This window comes from Acanthochromis polyacanthus, chromosome 14 (genome assembly GCF_021347895.1).
Source record: "Acanthochromis polyacanthus isolate Apoly-LR-REF ecotype Palm Island chromosome 14, KAUST_Apoly_ChrSc, whole genome shotgun sequence".
Taxonomy (NCBI): Eukaryota; Metazoa; Chordata; class Actinopteri; family Pomacentridae; genus Acanthochromis; species Acanthochromis polyacanthus.
Window position 1 is genome coordinate 5,211,580 of NC_067126.1, and position 20,173 is coordinate 5,231,752.

The following is a 20,173-nucleotide window of genomic DNA, read 5'->3' on the forward strand; positions in this document are numbered from 1 at the left end:
CTGGGGCAAAGTCGCACGTCTGGGGCAAAGTCGCACGTCTGGGGCAAAGTCGCACGTCTGGGGTAAAGTCGCACGTTTGGGGCAAAGTCGCACGTTTGGGGCAAAGTCGCACGTCGTTTAGGGTAAAGTCGCACGTCGTTTAGGGTAAAGTCGCACGTCGTTTAGGGTAAAGTCGCACGTTTGGGGCAAAGTCGCACGTTTGGGGCAAAGTCGCACGTCTGGGGCAAAGTCGCACGTCTGGGGCAAAGTCGCACGTCTGGGGCAAAGTCGCACGTCTGGGGCAAAGTCGCACGTTTGGGGTAAAGTCGCACGTTTGGGGCAAAGTCGCACGTTTGGGGCAAAGTCGCACGTCGTTTAGGGTAAAGTCGCACGTCGTTTAGGGTAAAGTCGCACGTTTGGGGCAAAGTCGCACGTTTGGGGCAAAGTCGCACGTCTGGGGTAAAGTCGCACGTCGTTTAGGGTAAAGTCGCACGTCGTTTAGGGTAAAGTCGCACGTCGTTTAGGGTAAAGTCGCACGTTTGGGGTAAAGTCGCACGTTTGGGGCAAAGTCGCACGTTTGGGGCAAAGTCGCACGTTTGGGGCAAAGTCGCACGTTTGGGGCAAAGTCACACGTTTGGGGCAAAGTCACACGTTTGGGGTAAAGTCGCACGTTTGGGGCAAAGTCGCACGTTTGGGGTAAAGTCGCACGTTTGGGGCAAAGTCGCACGTCTGGGGTAAAGTCGCACGTCGTTTAGGGTAAAGTCGCACGTCGTTTAGGGTAAAGTCGCACGTCGTTTAGGGTAAAGTCGCACGTCTGGGGTAAAGTCGCACGTCTGGGGTAAAGTCGCACGTCGTTTAGGGTAAAGTCGCACGTCGTTTAGGGTAAAGTCGCACGTCGTTTAGGGTAAAGTCGCACGTCGTTTAGGGTAAAGTCGCACGTCGTTTGGGGTAAAGTCGCACGTTTGGGGCAAAGTCGCACGTTTGGGGCAAAGTCGCACGTTTGGGGCAAAGTCGCACGTTTGGGGCAAAGTCGCACGTCGTTTAGGGTAAAGTCGCACGTCGTTTAGGGTAAAGTCGCACGTCGTTTAGGGTAAAGTCGCACGTCTGGGGGTAAAGTCGCACGTCTGGGGGTAAAGTCGCACGTCTGGGGGTAAAGTCGCACGTCTGGGGGTAAAGTCGCACGTTTGGGGTAAAGTCGCACGTTTGGGGTAAAGTCGCACGTTTGGGGTAAAGTCGCACGTTTGGGGTAAAGTCGCACGTTTGGGGTAAAGTCGCACGTCGTTTAGGGTAAAGTCACACGTCTGGGGGTAAAGTCGCACGTCTGGGGGTAAAGTCGCACGTCTGGGGGTAAAGTCGCACGTCTGGGGGTAAAGTCGCACGTCTGGGGGTAAAGTCGCACGTCTGGGGGTAAAGTCGCACGTCGTTTAGGGTAAAGTCGCACGTCGTTTAGGGTAAAGTCGCACGTCGTTTAGGGTAAAGTCGCACGTCTGGGGGTAAAGTCGCACGTCTGGGGGTAAAGTCGCACGTCTGGGGGTAAAGTCGCACGTCTGGGGGTAAAGTCGCACGTCTGGGGGTAAAGTCGCACGTCTGGGGGTAAAGTCGCACGTCTGGGGGTAAAGTCGCACGTCGTTTAGGGTAAAGTCGCACGTCGTTTAGGGTAAAGTCGCATGTCGTTTAGGGTAAAGTCGCACGTCTGGGGGTAAAGTCGCACGTCTGGGGGTAAAGTCGCACGTTTGGGGTAAAGTCGCACGTTTGGGGTAAAGTCGCACGTCGTTTAGGGTAAAGTCGCACGTCGTTTAGGGTAAAGTCGCACGTCTGGGGGTAAAGTCGCACGTCTGGGGGCAAAGTCGCACGTCTGGGGGTAAAGTTACAACACAGTAACACATTTACGATATGGTTATTTCTACACAATAAAGTTGCATATTTATGATAAAGTCATATGTATGCAGCAAAGTTGCGTGTTTAAGATAAAGTCACATATTTACAACAAAGTTAAGTTTGTGATAAAGTCATACGTTTACAATAAAGTCACATGTATACGATGAAGTTGCATACTGACAGCAAAGTCACATTTATATGCTTAAGTCATATGTTCAAAGTAAGGTCACGCTCACAATAATGTTATACGCTTACATTAAAGTCGCATGAATAAGAAAGTCACATGTATACGATGAAGACTTTTTTTTAACCTTTATTTTACCAGGTAAGTTAGTTGAGAATTAGTTCTCATTTTCGATGAGTGTATACAATCAACTCAGAAATTTACAGTAAAGTCATGATTCCACAATAAAGTTGCATATTGAACATAAGGCCAAAGTCACATAAAGTGGTTTTTAAGGCAGCAGGTCAAGTCAGTGCTGCTGGACTGTTTGTTGACAGAAAACTCTCTGAGTATGTATTGAAAACAAACTGCTGGCCAACAGAAAATACAAGAAACACAAAGACTGGACACGTGGACAGACAGACAGGTGGACAGACTGACTGACCTGTCTACCTGTGTTCACTATGAAGTCACATGTTTAAAATAACATGACAGTGAAGTCACACATTTACCATAAAATCATACGTTTAGAATAAAGTGTGTGTGTATATGGTAACCATGCTGCACTAAAGTCATATTTACAGTCAAGTCACATTTTTATCATATTGACAGTAAACTTAAACTTTTATGATAAAGTCGTATGTTCATGATAACGTTGCATATTAACAGTGAAGTTGCATGTATATGATAAAGTCATATTGTAAAATATATAATATATAATATATAAAGCTACAGATATTAAATAAAATCACACATTTACAATTAGTGTCTACTATAAAGCTGCTCATTGACAGTAGAGTCACAGTCTCACAAAGCAGTTTTTAACAGTTAAGTCAGTCATGTTGTACTGTTTCTGCTATAATTTATTTCAAACAAACAGAAAATGTAACAAAGAAAGACTGGACAGACAGACAGGTGGACAGATAGACAGGTGTAACTTACTGGGCACCAGCGTCTGGCTGCTGTTGGGGCTGTGGTAGAACTTGACGTTACACAAACTTCCCTCACAGCAGCAGAAGAAGACTTCAGGAGCATCTTTCCTCTCGACACACTCGTTCCTGTCAGCAGCAGCAGAAGAAGAAGGAGATCGTCAGAAGGCTGAATATGAAGTAAGATTCATGTTTTAACAGGAGTGATGAGCCTAAAGGTTTTTAGTGTCATGAAGGTGGCTTAGATCTCCATGGCAACTGATGTTACAGAGCTAGATCTCCATGGTAACTGATGCTGTGGTGCTAGATCTCCATGGTAACTGATGCTATAGAACTAGATCTCCATGGTAACTGATGCTACAGAACTAGATCTCCATGGTAACTGATGCTACAGAGCTAGATCTCCATTAAACTGATAATACAGAGCTAGATCTCCATGGTAACTGATGCTACAGAGCTAGATCTCCATTAAACTGATAATACAGAACTAGATCTCCATGGTAACTGATGCTGCAGAGCTAGATCTCCATTAAACTGATAATACAGAGCTAGATCTCCATGGTAACTGATGCTACAGAGCTAGATCTCCATTAAACTGATAATACAGAACTAGATCTCCATGGTAACTGATGCTGCAGAGCTAGATCTCCATGGTAACTGATGCTACAGAGCTTGATCTCCATTAAACTGATAATACAGAGCTAGATCTCCATGGTAACTGATGCTGCAGAGCTAACCTGGTCTAGATCAGGTTCTGTTCAGAGTTCTGTCTCCCTTCAACCGTGATTCAGATTCTGTTTTATCTGTAGATCTGTTGGTTGTTAAAACCACCGAATGAAGCCGTGTAGTTGATGATTAGAACACTGATTAATTTATTGGTATTTATTACACATAATATTCAAGCAGTTACAATAATTTCACTCTGATTTGACCAAACATTAAAGTGAAATCCTGCATTCTGGTCAGTGAAATAACTGTAACACATTGAACAGTTTTCTATCAGTGTTCCGGCACTGCATCATTTGCAGCGATGCAGTTTATACGGTCGTAAATCTTTAAATTCCTCATTGCTTCACTTTAAAACGACCTGCTGACTGCAGCAGGCGTCATAGTTTCATTTTGTTCTACATGACGGGTTTAACGGCGCTGGGATGTGTAAGCCGCCAGAAGAAGAAGAAAACCTGGTAAAAAAAAAAAAAAAAAAGAAAGACGCCTGATATCTGACTGGAGGTTTAGGTTTAGTTCAGTCAGCAAACACACACAAAGTCTGGAGCTGTTGAACGCGATTCATAATTAAACCTTCAACTACACACAGGTGAGCTCAGCTGGTAGTTTGTTGTGTTATTGATCAGTAATAAAGAGTTAACTTTGGCATGTTATTAATTAGTAATAAAGAGTTAATGCAGCCTGTTATTGATCAGTAATAAAAAGCTAACGCAGCCTGTTATTGAGCCTGTTATTGACGGCACTGCTCCGTGGAAACATGTTGACTGTGAAGCTTCTGAATGCAACACGTCAGCAGAGCAGCAGGTAAACGAGTTCAACAGCATGTCGGGACACGAGCAGTCAGGAAACACTCTGCTGTCACGCTACAACAGAGGAACAGGCAGGGGGAGGTAACTGATGCTATCTGACAGGTAAAGTATGCTGACAGCACACAGGTGAGTCCTCAGTGCAGGACGACCCGCAAACAGCAACACTCCAGTTTAACACTACAGAATATGAAACAACCCTGCTGCTTTAAACCAGTCTGAGTGTGCTGTGGAGTTTATCAGGGCTGATACGATTATTGGAAATCAAGAAAGGCTGATAACCGATATCTGGAACTGATATGTAATGTTTTAATGGCATGTGGCAGCAGAGAACCTGCCATTCATAATTAGACTTCTTCATTAATAAAGGTATTTATAACTGAAAATGTCTAATAGAAACAGGAGTGATAAAAGCAGGATACTCTCCTCTGTTTGTGGGATCCACTGACAAAAGTGTGTCCAAAATGACTTAAAATTACACAAAATCACTTCAAATCCCGTAAAATGACTCAAAAGTTTTCACATTTTTTCAAAATGGTTAAAGAATCGTCCATGATGACTTAAAATCTGACAAAAAGGACTCAAAACATTTCCAAAGTGACCGAAAAAGTCTTTAAAATGGTTTAAAAAGTCACCCCAAATGACTAAAATTTGAAAAAAAAATTATTCAAAATGTTTCTGAAGACTAAGAATCCTCCAACTTCTGTAAAACAGAAATTAGAGTGATTAAATTAGAACACTAAGCCCTGATTATGTGGGATCGACTGACAAAGCGTTTCCAAAATGACTCATAATCGGACAAAATCATTTCAAATCCTGTAAAATGACTCAAACTTTTTCAACAGCGACTCCATTTTTTAAAATGGTTAATGAATTGTCCACGATGACGTAAAATCTAACAAAAATCATTCAAAACATTTTTGAAGTGATAAAAAATTTTCATAATGACTAAAAACTTCTTCAAAGAGACTCAAAAAAATCTTCAAAATGATTTAAAAAGAGGTCTAAAGTGACCAAAATTTGAAAAGTATGACTCAAAATGTTTCTGAAGTGTCTCAGAATACCCCAAATTCTGTTAAACAGAAACAGGAGTGACTAAACTAGGACGCTCGTCTCTGCTTATGTGGGGCTCACTGACAAAAATGTTTCCAAAATGACTTAAAATTGGATGAAATGATTTCAAATCCTGTAAAATGACTCAAAACTTTCCCAAAATGAGTCAGTTGTTTTAAATGGTTAAATAAGTGTCCACAATGACTGACAAAAATGTCTTAAAATGTTTCCAAACTAACTCAGAATTGATCAAATTCTGTTTAGAAACAGGAGTGATTAAATGATCTCCTCTGTTTATGTTCATATCTATTTTCTTAATATTTCACTGTTCTGACACTTTTACCATCCACGAAGGTCGACATCTTAAATCTTTATTAATTATTGTTTTCCAGACTGTTTCAGCTTAACTGTGGCTGCCTTCTAACTTAGCCACTAGCCGCTAGTGTAGCATTAGCCGCTGTGAGAGAAGCTAACTTCTTGGTTTGTGTTTCTTGTTCTGAGATCACAGAGTGATGACAGAAATAGAGAGGAGGCTGATCAGACCTGAAGTAGAGCATTTAATTCATCAATAAAAACACTGGTAATGGGTGAAAAAGCCAGATATGGGTTCTGATAATCAGCCGAGCCGTTAGCCGCTCTGTCCCCAGTGTGGAGGAGAGCGATGCTGCTGCCTTCAGTGTGACTCTACCTGTCGTAACAGCTGTGATCGTCCAGCCAGCATCCCTGTTTGACCACCTGCACCACCCCAGAGACGTTCTTCCAGGTGGCGAAGCAGTGTAGCCTCTTGTCCTTCTCCCCGGAGCAGGTCACCACCTCGCTGGCGTTGCCCTGGTTCTCCGGCGCCGACGACAACGGGCTGTAGTTGTAGTAAACACACTTCTGGGTCTCTGAGCGGCCCAGGATGGCGCCTGAGGAGGAGACAGAGAAAATCAGGTTCAGTCAAATGTTACTTTATCAGAATTACAGACGTTGTTGTTCTCCAAACGGTTAGGCAGCAGTACTCCTCCAAGGCTGCATCATTTCTGATGGATGAAATCTTGAAATAATTTGTGCAGAAATCACAGCAAAATAGAATGTGTTCATTTAAAATAGATGGATCCACAAACAAAATGATCCTGCGCTGAGCACAGCCGTGTGTTCTGCATGTGTACGTCATGTACGGATACCGAATCACATGACCTAAATATGTAGCAGGCGGCGGGAATTGATGGGACTCAGAAACACCCCCACAGTTTAATCAGTTGTTCCTTGGATCGTTTCTGATGGATAAGTCCTCAGAGGTGGATTTGTAGTAGGATCACAATCATGTGATCATCAGCAGTCAGCTGATGTAGTGTTCACTTGTTGTCATGGTTACAGTGACACCGTACCTCTATCTCACAATGATACAGAACAAATCCATGGATCCAGACTATAAGCTGCATCACTGCTAAAATCTAATCAGGTGGTCCTTGTGTCATTTCTGACCTTCACTGAAAATTTCATCCAAATCCATTGGTCCATTTTACAGTAATGTTGATAACAGACATTAGCCGATCGTCACATAACTACGTCTGAGTATTCATCCTGTTCTTCTGCTCGACCATCCCTGATTTGCTTTACCTTTAAATTGATATCTGTGAAGTTTCGGATCAATGTATGTTCTTTGAAACTGTCTGTTGATCCACTTTCAGCAGGTTTTCTGCGCATTTAGACCTCAGGCCTTCTGGCCGACAATATCTCCTTTTAAAGATAAAAGCCGGAATATTTCTTAGACTTAGACGACTTTATTAACCCCTGGAGGCAAAGTAAGTTGTTACAGCAGCATGTTTATTCAGCAAAGGGTAAACACTAAGACAACACAGAATAATAGGGATTAAAGTGAAGGTAATATAATAAAAAAATATATAAAAATTTGAAAAAAATGACATAAGAAGATGCAGATAAGTTTACATGTGTATCATTGTGCCATTGCTCATAATAAAAAACTTTTTATTTTTAGTTCTATTAGGAGAACTCTTTTGAAACGCCTGAACTCTGCTCTACTTGGATGATGCGTACCAATATTATGAAAGTTGAATGAAAACAACTCGTTTGGGGTCAAGTTCTTCACATTACAAGTGTTGACTTCTGCATTAAACGTTTTTTTAAATTACTGTGCTCAAAGATGGGACTTTGCATGACGGCTTCAGTTTTTTCACATTTTAAGAGAATTTTTTTCTTTAGCATTTTTTTGTTTTATTCTCAAAAAAATGAAGAAAAAATGTATTTAGTGTTTAGACTGTGACATCTGGATGGATGTAAAACTGAAGTGGTTGAAGTTTTTACCAGAACTCAGATGTGTTTTCCAGCTGTGAGCATTTCATGAGTCCATCTGCCATTTTCTACTCCAACATTATAGATTCTAAATCAATGATATGATGAGAAATCAGAGTGAAAATTTCAGGTTTTCCTCTTTAACAGTTCCTGAGATGTTGTTCAAACAGACTGAAATTTCAATGTGAGACAAACCTGCTGAAAGTGGATCAATGGACAGTTTTCAGACACTTTTTTCAAATATTCATAGTGTATACTTAGTAAAAAATAGGCATATCAGAACCAAAACTGATGATCTGAGATGTGATGACCCCGATGGTCCCAGAATGCACTGCAGGGCCTCCTCCATAGACGATGACCGGGAGGGGTTGACCCTGGAACATGAACTATTACCGATGATTGGATTACTGATCTGCAGCTGGTCTGGACCTTCTGAGCGCGCTCAGAGCAGCTCCTTTAACAGGTGAGCTCACAGACGCTGCGTTCACTGCAGCTTCTGAGATGGAAGGTTTTGAAATGTCTGAAAAAATTCAGAGCAAAACATGAAACAAAACCAGAACCAGGACAGAGCGGATCTAGAAACAGAACCAGGACAGACCAGAACGTCTTCATCCTCCTCATCACACAAACATGACAGATCAGATGGAGCAGCTTCTGAGTTTATGAATTAAGCTGGACCAGAACTGAGACTACAGCCAAGACCGGAACAAGACTAGAACCAAGACAAGAACCAAGGCCAGAACAAGACTAGAACCAAGACAAGAACCAAGGCCAGAACAAGACTAGAACCAAGACAAGAACCAAGACCAGAACAAGACTAGAACCAAGACAAAGATAAGACCCAAGACCAGAACCAGAACTACTATTGAGACCAGCATTAGGACAAGGAGCAGAAGTTGGACCAGGACCTGAAGGAGGATCAGCTGCAGCAGTGAGTTAAAGTCTTCAGTCTGACTGAAGGTTAACGATTAGTTTTTTATTGATTAATAGCAGTTAGCTGATTAAAACACATGAAGCGATAAGACGGTGGAACGCTCAGAATTATGGGTCAGCTGTGACCTTGAACTGTCCTGGAAGCGTGGCTTCTGGTGTCAGCTGACTGATGATGTCACAGCGTTTGGATCAGAGTCCTTCCTGTGGTTACAGCTGATCTCCACAGGGGGCCACAACCAAACAGAGAAAACTCCACTTTAACAGAAACCGATGCCACAGACCTCATCCCACCATGTTCCTGCTTAACGGACAATAGGAGAAAGACGGCTGCTGATGGCCGTTGGTGACACCTCCACCTGAGGATGAGGTGGAGAGACGGGCACTGAGCAAGATGGAGGCCATTCTGACAAACATGGATCATCCACTTCACATCTGCCTCAATGAACAACCAAACATCAGTGGACGGCTCCTATCCCTGCGCTGCAGAACCAAAAGATTTAGGAAATCTTCCTTGCCATCAGCAGTCAGGCTATTCAATTCAAAATTAAACAGATAAGAACCCTGACAACTGAATTTCCCTTCGGGGATGAATAAAGTGATTCTGAGCGCCGCCAGCCGCTGATCGCAGCTCAAGGTGAGGCGAAGTCGAACCACATCGAACCGAAAACAGCAGAATGTCCCTTTAACTGCGAAGCGTCTTATCAAACATGCATGAGCTCAACTCTGCACGCAACCCGCAGCATGAATTATTGAAGCATATGTATTATACAGCACGCAGCAGGAGCCACCAAGCAGCTGAGTCCATCCAGATGTTTCACTGCAGCAGCAGCAGCAGCCTCCAGATGTTCTGCTCGCCGTCCAACGCTCAGCGCTTCACTCGTCCACGTCGTGACACGAGCTGCAACGCTTTCACCGCAGCAGGAACCGTTTGTACGGAAACAGGAGATCTGATTTCTGTATGTTTTCAGCTCACACATAAAGGAGTCACTCAGCGCTGCTACATGTTTAACATCTGAACAGAAAAACTTTAAACAGAGACTATTTCAGTTTCATTTTAGATGCTCTCAGGCACATGAGTGTTTCAAATTAGGTTTGCTTTTTAATGGATGTCAAATAAAACGTCCTCTCATTGTATTTTGGATGTGCAACTAAATGTCAATAAAGGTCAATTTGACTTTTTGATTGAACTGATGAAGAATCTGAAGTGGCCTCAAAATGATACCTGTAGGTTAGACACCTTATTGTACAATTACTTTAAAAAATACTGCCAATGTTGGGTCATTTCATGTAAAAATCAGTCAGTTTGTCCCCCTCAGAATGAGCTGGTGTTTTATGTAGGATAATTCTATTTAATTTATCCACTGATCATACTGTGTATCTACTGTATAAATCCAATAACATTCATCTCCACCCATACATTTACATTTATCTGTCTTTATATTGTTATCTGCACACATCAGAAGGCACCAAACAAGAAGAAATGTGGAAATCAGATGAGCCTTTGTGTGTTTTTAGAACAAAGGCTGAGGTGCTGCTGAATCTGGTCCACATCTGGAGTGAAGATGGGGTTGTAAATGCTCACAGGGTTTAAGAATCAGACTAATTCCTGGGTTGGTTTTTCTGTGGTGAAGGCGAGGAAGAATCTGGGTTGTCAGTGGAATGACACTGTGAGGGAAAACCCCCTCAAACAGCATTCATTCTGACAGTTTGGTCAATATTTGTGCAACGATTCCGTCACTAAAATAGGACTTTTTTGCACTTTTGTGATGTTGAATACAATCTTTTTTCGTGTCAATTTTGATCCCCAAATGTTCCCCTATGGTTGCGGTGTGATTTATGTCTGCTCTGTGACATACTGTGGATTCCCAGACTGCATTTAATGCTCTTTACTGCTTCCTTCAACTCCTGGTTTGATGCTTAACTGTATTTCATTGTCATAATACTTCTACTCTCCACCGTGACAATAAAGTTGAATGTAATGAAAAGTTTTACTGTCACACTAAAACTATTTTGTTAGAGTTGTAGGTACTTTAAACACACAAGGCTGTAAATTCCAGGTTGTTAATGACTTCTTTTCCATCATTTCTGAGCCTCATGTCTTCATCAGTTCAGCAGATGGACACATGAAACACTCATGGCTGAAAAACAGATTAGAGTTCTGGAAAAACAGTTTTACATTCACCCAGGTGTCACAGTCTAAACGCTAAATCTGTTTTTAGTGCATTTTTTCTAGAACTAAAACCACCAAAAGACAGAAAATTGACACAAAAAAGCATTTCAAATCACCTCAAAAGTGCTGAAATTATCACAAAGAAACACAAAAAGATGCAAAATTACCACCAAAAGATGTAATATCACCTCAAAGAGACACAAAATTGGAACAAAAAAGGGCAAAATGAACCCCAAGACTCAAAACTGCCACTAAAATTCTGGGAAATCATCAAAAATGGTCAGAATTACCACAAGGTCGGATTTATATCCATCCAGGTGTAACAATCTAAACACTACATCTGTTTTTGTTCATTTTTTTCATTTTAAAGCATCAGTATTATGGGATGTATCATAGTTTAGACAGTAGAAGTGCAGCAGTTTAATGCCTATAGAGTCCTACAAACAATCACTGGTACCCTCGATGTGTTTCTGATAATTCAGCAGAGAAAACGTGAAGGACGGTTTATTGTCTTTTTTGGGGGGCAGATTTGTGTGTTCTGTGGTCATTTTGTGTTTCTTTGTGGTTGTTTTATGTCAAATTGTGGTCCTTCTGTGTCTCTTCTGACCAGGACCACCACAGTGAATGCACAGTCCTGACAGTGAAGCACGGAGGTGGAGTGTGATGATATGGGGCTGGAGAAAACTTTATGAAGTGCATTCTGGGTAAACTTTCTGGGCTCATATCAGCATGTGTGATTGGTTGGTCAGAACTAGTTCTAGACACTGAAAGAATCATTTTTAACCAAAATCTGTATCATCTTTGGCAATTTTGGAGCAATAATTGAGAGGTTTCTGGTCATTTTGGGTGAGTGTTGGGGTTATTTTAGACATCTTTTGTCTCATTTTGCACAATTTCTGAGTCATTCTGGACGAGTTTAGGGGGAAAGTACATTCTGGGTAAATCTTCAATGCTCATATCAGAATGTGTGACAGGTGGATGGTCAGAACAAGTTCTAGACAATGAAAGGATCATTTTGGTAACATGATTGTAGAGAAATAATTTTCTGATATTTAGTTGATTTACTTGCAGCTTTTAACAGAACTCAAATGTGTTTTTCAGCACTGAAAACGGGCATGGCTTCAATAAATACACTGAAGTTACTGCAGATGAAAAATCAGCCGGTTCTGATGGTTTTCTGGTTGATTTTACACAGACGGACCCTACTGCTTATCTTCTCCGAGTTGTTTCGTCTAAAAATAGTGAGAAATGTTCCTCACAGTTTCTCTGAGTCCAGTACGTTCTCAGAAGTGTTTCTTTGACCAACAGACCAAAACCAAACAGACTCAGCTGACTTCTACTACACTGGAAATGAAAAAAAAACACACAGCAGAGAATATATGACCTATTCCTTCTGACAGGTGATGAACTGATGATGGAAAACCGTTACATATTGTCTGAATTAAAGAGCTAAAGCACTGAACATCTCTGTGTTTTGGTTCTGTCCTATTGTTCAGAATAAAGTGACATTTGTTAATGTGTGGATTCAGTTTGTGTCTCAGAATTTCCTCTGCAGACACAAACTGAATCCACACATTAACAAAAGATGACACTTTAAAGCAGGAACTACTAGAATTCTTCAGTTTCTGCTTTTTAACCCTGAATGTTTTTAGGTTTTCTTCCGCGACAGCAGCCTGAGTTTCTGCGGCTTCAGAAGGCTTTTCAGTAACGTCAGCGTGGGCTTCAGCAAACTGTGAAGAACATTTGATTTTTGCTATTTCTGGACGGAACAAAAAATTCCCAAATTTTTGAAAAAATGCCCAAAAAAACACAGACTATTCAACGACAACAGTAAACATTAGAAACTGGAAGAGAAAAGTAAGAATCTGCCAGAGAAGAACATGAGATACAGAGTACAAATACTATGTGCAGCAGCAGTACAAGTACTGTGTGTACCACAGCAACGGTACAGATATGAGACTGCAGTACAAACACTGAATGTAGTATAGATGTAGTACAGCAGCAGTACTGAGAATGTGAGTGTAGTACAGTGGTAGTAGAACAGACACTGTGAATGCAACACAGTAGTAGTGAAGATTATGTCACTGTAGTACAGCAGCAGTACAAATACTATGAGTGCAGTAGAGTAGTAACACAGCAGAGGCACAAATACACTGACTGCCATACAGTCGTAGTACAGATATTGTGACTGTAGTACAGCAGCAGTACAGTTACTGTCGTACAGCAGCAGTATAGAATATGTGACTGTAGTACAGATACTATGACTGTAGTGCAATAGCAGTACAGATTATATGACTGTGGTACAGTCGTAGTGTGGAAACTGTGACAGCAGTACAGTTACTGCGACTACACTACAGCAGCAGGACAGATACTCTGACTGTAGTACAGTGACTGCAGTACAGTAGCAGAACAGACTATATGATTGTAGTACAGTGGCAGTACAGACACTGTGACTGTAGTACAGCAGCAGTACAGTTACTGTATTACATCAACAGTACATATGTTCCCTCATCAGAGTAAACAGTGAACACGGTGTCCTGTCAGGTGTCAGAACTCACCCGAGGAGCAGGAGATGAGGAAAACACTGAAGGCCAGTTTGGTTGCTGATCCCATGGTGGATCCGCAGATTAAATCCTTTATTTCAGTTTTAATCCCACACTCGGACCGGGATCACGGTCCTTTTAAACCGCCTCTGACTCTACTGGACACCAAGCAGCTGCACCATTCCCCGGTCCAAAAGCTGATTCCGGTCCGGTCCGTCTAACGGGAATCACGGACACACGCTGGGTGAGACGAGGCAGATCCTGAGATAACCCGAGTGTGAGGACAGGCCTGGGCACCGAGGAGGAGCTCTACCATGGTCCGGCTGTGGGATCTCCTCATCGGGCTCACAGATAGTCAACAGGCCGCTTCAATGAGTACCTGCAGGAACTGTCAGATGCGGTCGTTCAGCTTCGAGTACAAATGGAGCAGAAAATCATTTGTGAGGCAGCACAGAGGACGTTTCCATCGATCTGCAGTGATTTCGTGAGAGTCGCAGCGGGATTAGGTCGAGCTGCTGCTAAATTCCTGCTCCTGTTTACATAAACCTCCCGTGTTCCCCAAATAACCGACACATCCACAGATAACACAACCGTCACTGCATATCTGGGTGCACAACGAGCAGCATCGGGGTGCTGGTGCGATCCGGGATCAGAGTCAACGTCTGGAAAACAGCCTCCGACGATCAGCCGGAGCTGCAGCCCTCAATCCGCCGCCGACGACCACAGCTCGGTCATCGAGCAGCTAGCTGGCCCGGCTAGCCGTTAGCTTAGCTCCGCAGCTAAAAGCCCGTTTGATGTCAGCGGGTTTCCTGAACCGCAAACCGCAACCGCATCCACATCCGCGCGGCGTGTCTTCGATGTGGGGGTGGAACCGTGTGGTAAATTATCCCGGACTGAATTTAAATAAACAACCGCGGTTAGCGCCTTCCCACTCGGCTCTTCTCCGTCTTCACTTCCACTCTCTCTCCGGGCGACCAGAGGCAAGATGGCTGCTCCGCTCAGAGCTTTTTTCACCTTCTTCCATCATCTGTCACAGCGCTGCGTGACAGCTCAGCCAGCCAATAGAAGGAGGGGAAGGAGACCGTATTTCTGCACCAATCATGAGAGGCGTCCAGACGTGGTAGAAGGCGCGTAAGGACCGCCCCCATTGACCTGAGGCTCCTCCCACACAATGTACATAACATTTAAACACACTGTACAATATATAGACGTATTTATATAAATTTAAATATATTTATATACATTTATATGTATTTACAGGCATGTATGTACGTTTACAGACATTAATACATAGTTGCTGACGTTTATATATATTAATGTACATTTGTATATATTCCCACAAATTGTATAAATAACGCATGAACACCTATTTAAATTTATATATATTTATAGATGTTTATATATATTTATATACATTTGTATATATTACCACAAACTGTACATATGACACATAAACATTTATACACATTTATATGCATTTACAAATGTTTATATATATTCCCACAAACTGTATATATTGCAAATTAACATTTAAATGCATTTATTTACATTTATAGACATTTACATATATTTCTATACATTTTTATACATTCCCACAAACTGTATATATAACACATAAATATTTATAGACCTTTATATATATTTATGTAATTTAAACTTACTTATACATATTTTTATATATTTGTATATATTCCCACAAACTATATACATAACACATAAACATCTACATACACTCACATATATTTATAGACATTTATATGTATATATATTTGTATATTTTCCCACAAATTGCATTTAACACATATGCATTTATATAGTTTTATAGACATTTAGATATATTTTAAATACACTTAAATATATGTATATATTCAGCTGCTCTCTGTAGAACATTTTCACATTCATGCCGTGCATATTATCGATCAGCTGCATATTATTTATTGATCAGTTGCATGCCGTGTGTTGTTTATTGATGAGCTTCAGGTTATTTATTGATCAGCTGTATGCTGACTGTTGTCTATTGATCAGCCTCATGCTATTTACTGAAGAGCTGCGTGTATTGTATATTAGTCATGAGATTGTTGGTCTTAGCAGCAGTTAGCTCCTGAGCTAGCATTTGACTTGAAGCCTGAAACTATGGGACATGTGAAGTAGGGGTCAACTGTATTAGTAATCAGGGAGCTCAATAGCCAATATTTACAACTGATGTCTGTGTCAACTCTCAGGCAACAAAGTCAGATGGTTTGAGAGAAGAGTGAGCTGCTTTAGGCCAAATGAACAATTATGAATGCATTTGTCTGATCAGAAATCAGTTGTCTTTTAATGATAACTGTAAAAAATAATCAGAAAATGCTGAATATCAGCTGTGAGAATCGAGCAGGCTGGTAATCAGTGGATCCTGAGGTTGAGGAGGAACAAAGTGAGCAGAGCTACCTGACATGACACTGATCTGATCACTGACGGCTGCCCCAGTTCCAGATCAATGGTGACCCATCATAGATAATCCCTGTATAATCCACTGTAATCTGGGGGGAGGCTAATGCTGCCTTCACTGCTGCTCTGTAACTCCGTGTTATCGTGTCACTGCAGCTCAGCTCTGAGAGTAAATGTACTTTAAGTATCTGAAGGAAAAGCACAGAAGGACTGTCAGTAAATGCAATTAAAGGAATCAGTAAATTCCCAAACAAAAAGCTTAAAAAATACAATAAACAATCCTCAAAAAATGTGATAATATTAATTTAAAAAAACACATGATGTAAACTGTGTGAGGAAACTCCCTTTAACACGTCAAGCCAAGCGATCTTATCATGTTTTCATCACGTCATTTAAGACCATCTCTTCTTCTGTGGTGGTTTAACGCAACAACCAATGAGCTGAGAGAGAAACAATGATTCATTTTTACGAAATGTTTATTAGATTTGAGAAAAAAAAAACCTGAATCAGCTCATTGAATGTCCAGTAAACAGTTGATCCACGTGTTGACAGCAGCTTCTGCCAAATGTTAAACACTACAGGCCTTTAGAGATACATTGATGCTATCAGACAATTGCTGGATAAATGTTAACCAAAGGAAAGAAGGACTTAGTTTTAAGGCGGAGAAGACTCACAACTTCAATGTAAAAATAAAAAACAAATCACAGTTTGAATTATTCACTTCAGCTCTGTGGCTTTTGAAGTTTTGTATACAAAAATCCCAATAACTCTCAACTGCATCCATATCTCTATAACTACCACAGAAATGACTAGAAAGAAACAGCTGAGTGAAGAAACAAGAGTACAGATTTGTACACTGAGGAAAGAAGGATGCACTGAAAGAGAAGTTCCAAAACACCTAATGGTGTCCAACAAAGGACACTGTAAGGTCATTCATATGTTCCTGATGTTCTGAAGAGCACAGTGAGGTTGTGGATTACATTACTGTCTTGTCCGTGTGTTCCTACACCCTGAAGAGACTAGAAGAAACTGGAAGTTGTGATGATTGAAGAAGGTGTGGAAGAAAAAGGTTTACTACAAAAGCAGGTGATAAACACTTCATTGTCACCAGAAAGCGAGATCGTCAGAAAACAGCACCACAAAGAAGGGACAAAATCTACATGATAAGGCCCAAACCCAAATCTCTGACAACTGTGAAAAGATGTTTGAGTAAGGCTGGTGTGAAGGGCTGTGTATCACAAAAAAACTATCCGCTACTTTGTCCAAAGAACAAGAAACAGAGATATGAGTGGGCAAGGGCACACAAAAACTGGACCTATGATGACTGGAAAGAAGTTCTCTGGACCTAGGAAAGCAAGTTTGAATTATTTGGTTGTCTGCAGGCAAACTGATGAAAGTCTTAAAGCACCATGTTAGCACTTACATTAAAGCATGGAGGTGGTAGTATCATGGTATGGGGATGTTCTGCAGGTGATAGAGCAGGAGATTTGTTTTGAAGTAAAGGGTATCATGAAGAAGTAACAGTGCCACTCTATCCTCTAGCATCATGCAGTTCCATCTGAACTCAGACTTATGACTTGAAAGTTTGTTTTGCAGCAAGATAATGAATCCAAGAGTTCTTCCGAGCTCTGCCAGGGTTACTTAGACAAAATAAAGACAAGAAGGTGTTCTTCAATAGATGATTTGGCCCTTCAGTCTTCTGGCATCTCTCCAGTTGAGCTTGTGTGGGATGAATCAGATCGATCAGTCAGAAAAGTGTGTCCTATGAATCAGCAGTGTCTCAACGATGAACTTCAGAAAGCTTAGAATGCAGCTCCAGGTACAGACCTTACAGAACTTGTGGAACCAACACTTCTTATGTGGCACAATCTTGTTAAAGCCAGAGGAGGTTAATTCGAAGAAAGTAAAGTCTAAGCTAGAAAAAACTCAAATACCTGATAATTATAGTAAAAATCTATATTGATGAGGGACTCTTTACATAATAATGGTGTTTATTTTGTTGTAAAGTTCACCAGTGATTCTATGATCTTTTTTCTAATCTATTCTCATCTCGCTCCCAAACTTTTGGCTTGTAGTGTAAATACAAATGAAAGAAACATTTTTAATCGTGGATGTCAAATATCTGACTTTATTACTGTAAACTCAGGAGCTGATTTGTTCCTGCTGGTTGTCTCTCTGAGCTCAGGAACATAGAACAGCAGCAGAACCTCTTTGTTCTCGTTGGGTTCTGGAAATAACTCAGCTGCTGCTCGGCTCATTAACTTTTAATCAAACTAAATGTGACGGAGGTGGAGGTCGTTCTGCTGCACCTGTCGCTGCTCGTCTCTGCCCGACCGTCAGCTGACCTTCAGCCTGGAGGTGGAGGGAACGAAGCAGAACACAACGGGTTCTAGATAAGACATCGCGTATTGTTCTGTTAGTCTGTTGTTTCTGATGAAGTGAAATAAGTTTTGTGCTGAACTCTGACACTTAAAACTTAATTTGTCCTCATCTGAGGGAATTAAGGGTTCTCTTAGTTAAGGGAAAACATTAAGGAAAAAAAAAGATTTACAGATTGTTCTCAGTAGAACTGGGGAAATAATGTTGCTGGAACTTTCATTGGTGAAGTTCTACAGAGAACACAGTGAAGTTGTGGGTTAGATTTCTGACTCATTCATGTCTTCTTCATGTTCTACAGAGAACACAGTGAGGTCCTTCATGTCTTCTTCATGTTCTACAGAGAACGTAGTGAGGTCTGTCATGTGTTCTTGATGTTCTACAAAGAAAACAGTGAGCTCATCCGTGTGTTCCAAAAACCGGACCATGTTGCTGCTGTTGCTAAAACAGACTACTTCTAAATGGAGTTCTGAAGTGTTTTCTCTGGGGGTTCTGGACATTTTATTTCTCTCCTGTAGATCTGACTCTGTGCATCACCTTTAAACCAACATTAATACATATGAGACTAAATTAACAGTTTTCAGTCAAGGTTGAAAGTAACTAAGTATATTTACTGCAGTACTTCAGCAGTTTTCAGACAGAGTTCTGTACTTTAAATGTGTCAGAAATTTGTACTTAAACACTTTAACAAATCAAACGTGTTTAAAGTTTAGTAGATTAATCTTCTTTACATTGGTTTTAGGGATAAACTGTGGTTTATGTTTTGAAACTACGATGCTTTTGTTTTTAGTAAGTATTTATTAAAATTGAGTCAAACTGTGTTTTTAAAGCAACAGTCTGAGAGCAGCTTCTGTGTGTTGAGAGAAATTTCACTGTAATCCTGAAGGAAACTAAAATTATACAGATTCTTAATGGAGTTCTGAACTGACTCTGTGTTTGAAGAGGATTTTTGGAGTTCTGTTGTGTGATGGTGTTCCTGAGCCTGCAGCTTTTTACGACGTGAAGGATAAACGGTATGTTGGGAACATCAGAGGGAAACTGTCTGCAGCTGACTCACTGATAAATCATCTATTACCTGCTTCTGTCAATCTAAAAATCTGGTCATTCAGGTTCTACCGCTCTGACAGGAGAGAAAGGAATTCAGAACCACAACTAGACTGACCTTTACTGCATCTGTTCACTACATCTGTTTACTGCAGAGAGGCCACACAGAGAACACACTGATAGAACACAGAGAAGTGATGTACGAAGAACCTTCACATCAGGATGAAGAGCAGAACAAAGGCTGGAGACAGACAGAGAGAACAAACAGCACACAGTAATGGTTGCTGATCAACAGTTCCACAGCAGATTTAATCAATAAATAGTTCAACAACAAGTGCAAGTGGAACATGAAACAGGCTACCTGCCTGAATTACCAACAGAACCAATGCAGGATCCACAGAACCTCTGCAGTACTCACTAGAACCTCCAAAGGAGCAGCTAGAACCATCTAAAATATCAAAAGAACCTCCTCAGTGACAATAAAGTGAGCTACTAAAGGACCATAAAAATGTCCTAAAGAACAGCAAGAACCTACTAAAGCACTAGGAGACTCTAAATGACCAGGAGAACCCTGTGAATAAATACGAGAAGCTCCTAAAAGACCAAAGGAACCTAATAAAGAACAATTAGAAGCTCCTAAAGAACCACGAAAATCTAGTAAAGTACCACAAAATGCTCTACAGAGCAGCAAGAACACACTAAAGCACTATGAGACCCTACTAAAGGACCAGGAGAACCTCGTGAAGAAACAAAAAAAGTTAATAAAAGACCATGAGAACCTCCTAAGAAACAATTAAAACTGAGAGACTGCAGAGCTGCTGGTGTGTTTAACGTTCTGCTGCAGGTCT

The 20,173-nt window shown here is 41.1% G+C and overlaps 1 protein-coding gene across 2 annotated transcripts in view; it reads right to left on the minus strand.

Moving 5' to 3' along the window:
- acvr2aa (activin A receptor type 2Aa) overlaps positions 1 to 14,519 on the minus strand; it is a 28,419-nt gene extending 13,900 nt beyond the window's left edge. For both annotated transcript variants that reach the window (XM_022209218.2, XM_022209217.2), the window contains exons 1-3: positions 13,491 to 14,519; positions 6,223 to 6,442; positions 2,963 to 3,078 (exon numbers count right to left, since the gene is read on the minus strand). In XM_022209218.2, the coding sequence (XP_022064910.1) occupies positions 2,963 to 3,078; positions 6,223 to 6,442; positions 13,491 to 13,545 (391 nt within the window). In that variant the 5' untranslated portion in view covers positions 13,546 to 14,519. The remainder of the gene's footprint in view (positions 1 to 2,962; positions 3,079 to 6,222; positions 6,443 to 13,490) is intronic.
- Between the last annotated feature and the right edge of the window lie 5,654 nt (positions 14,520 to 20,173).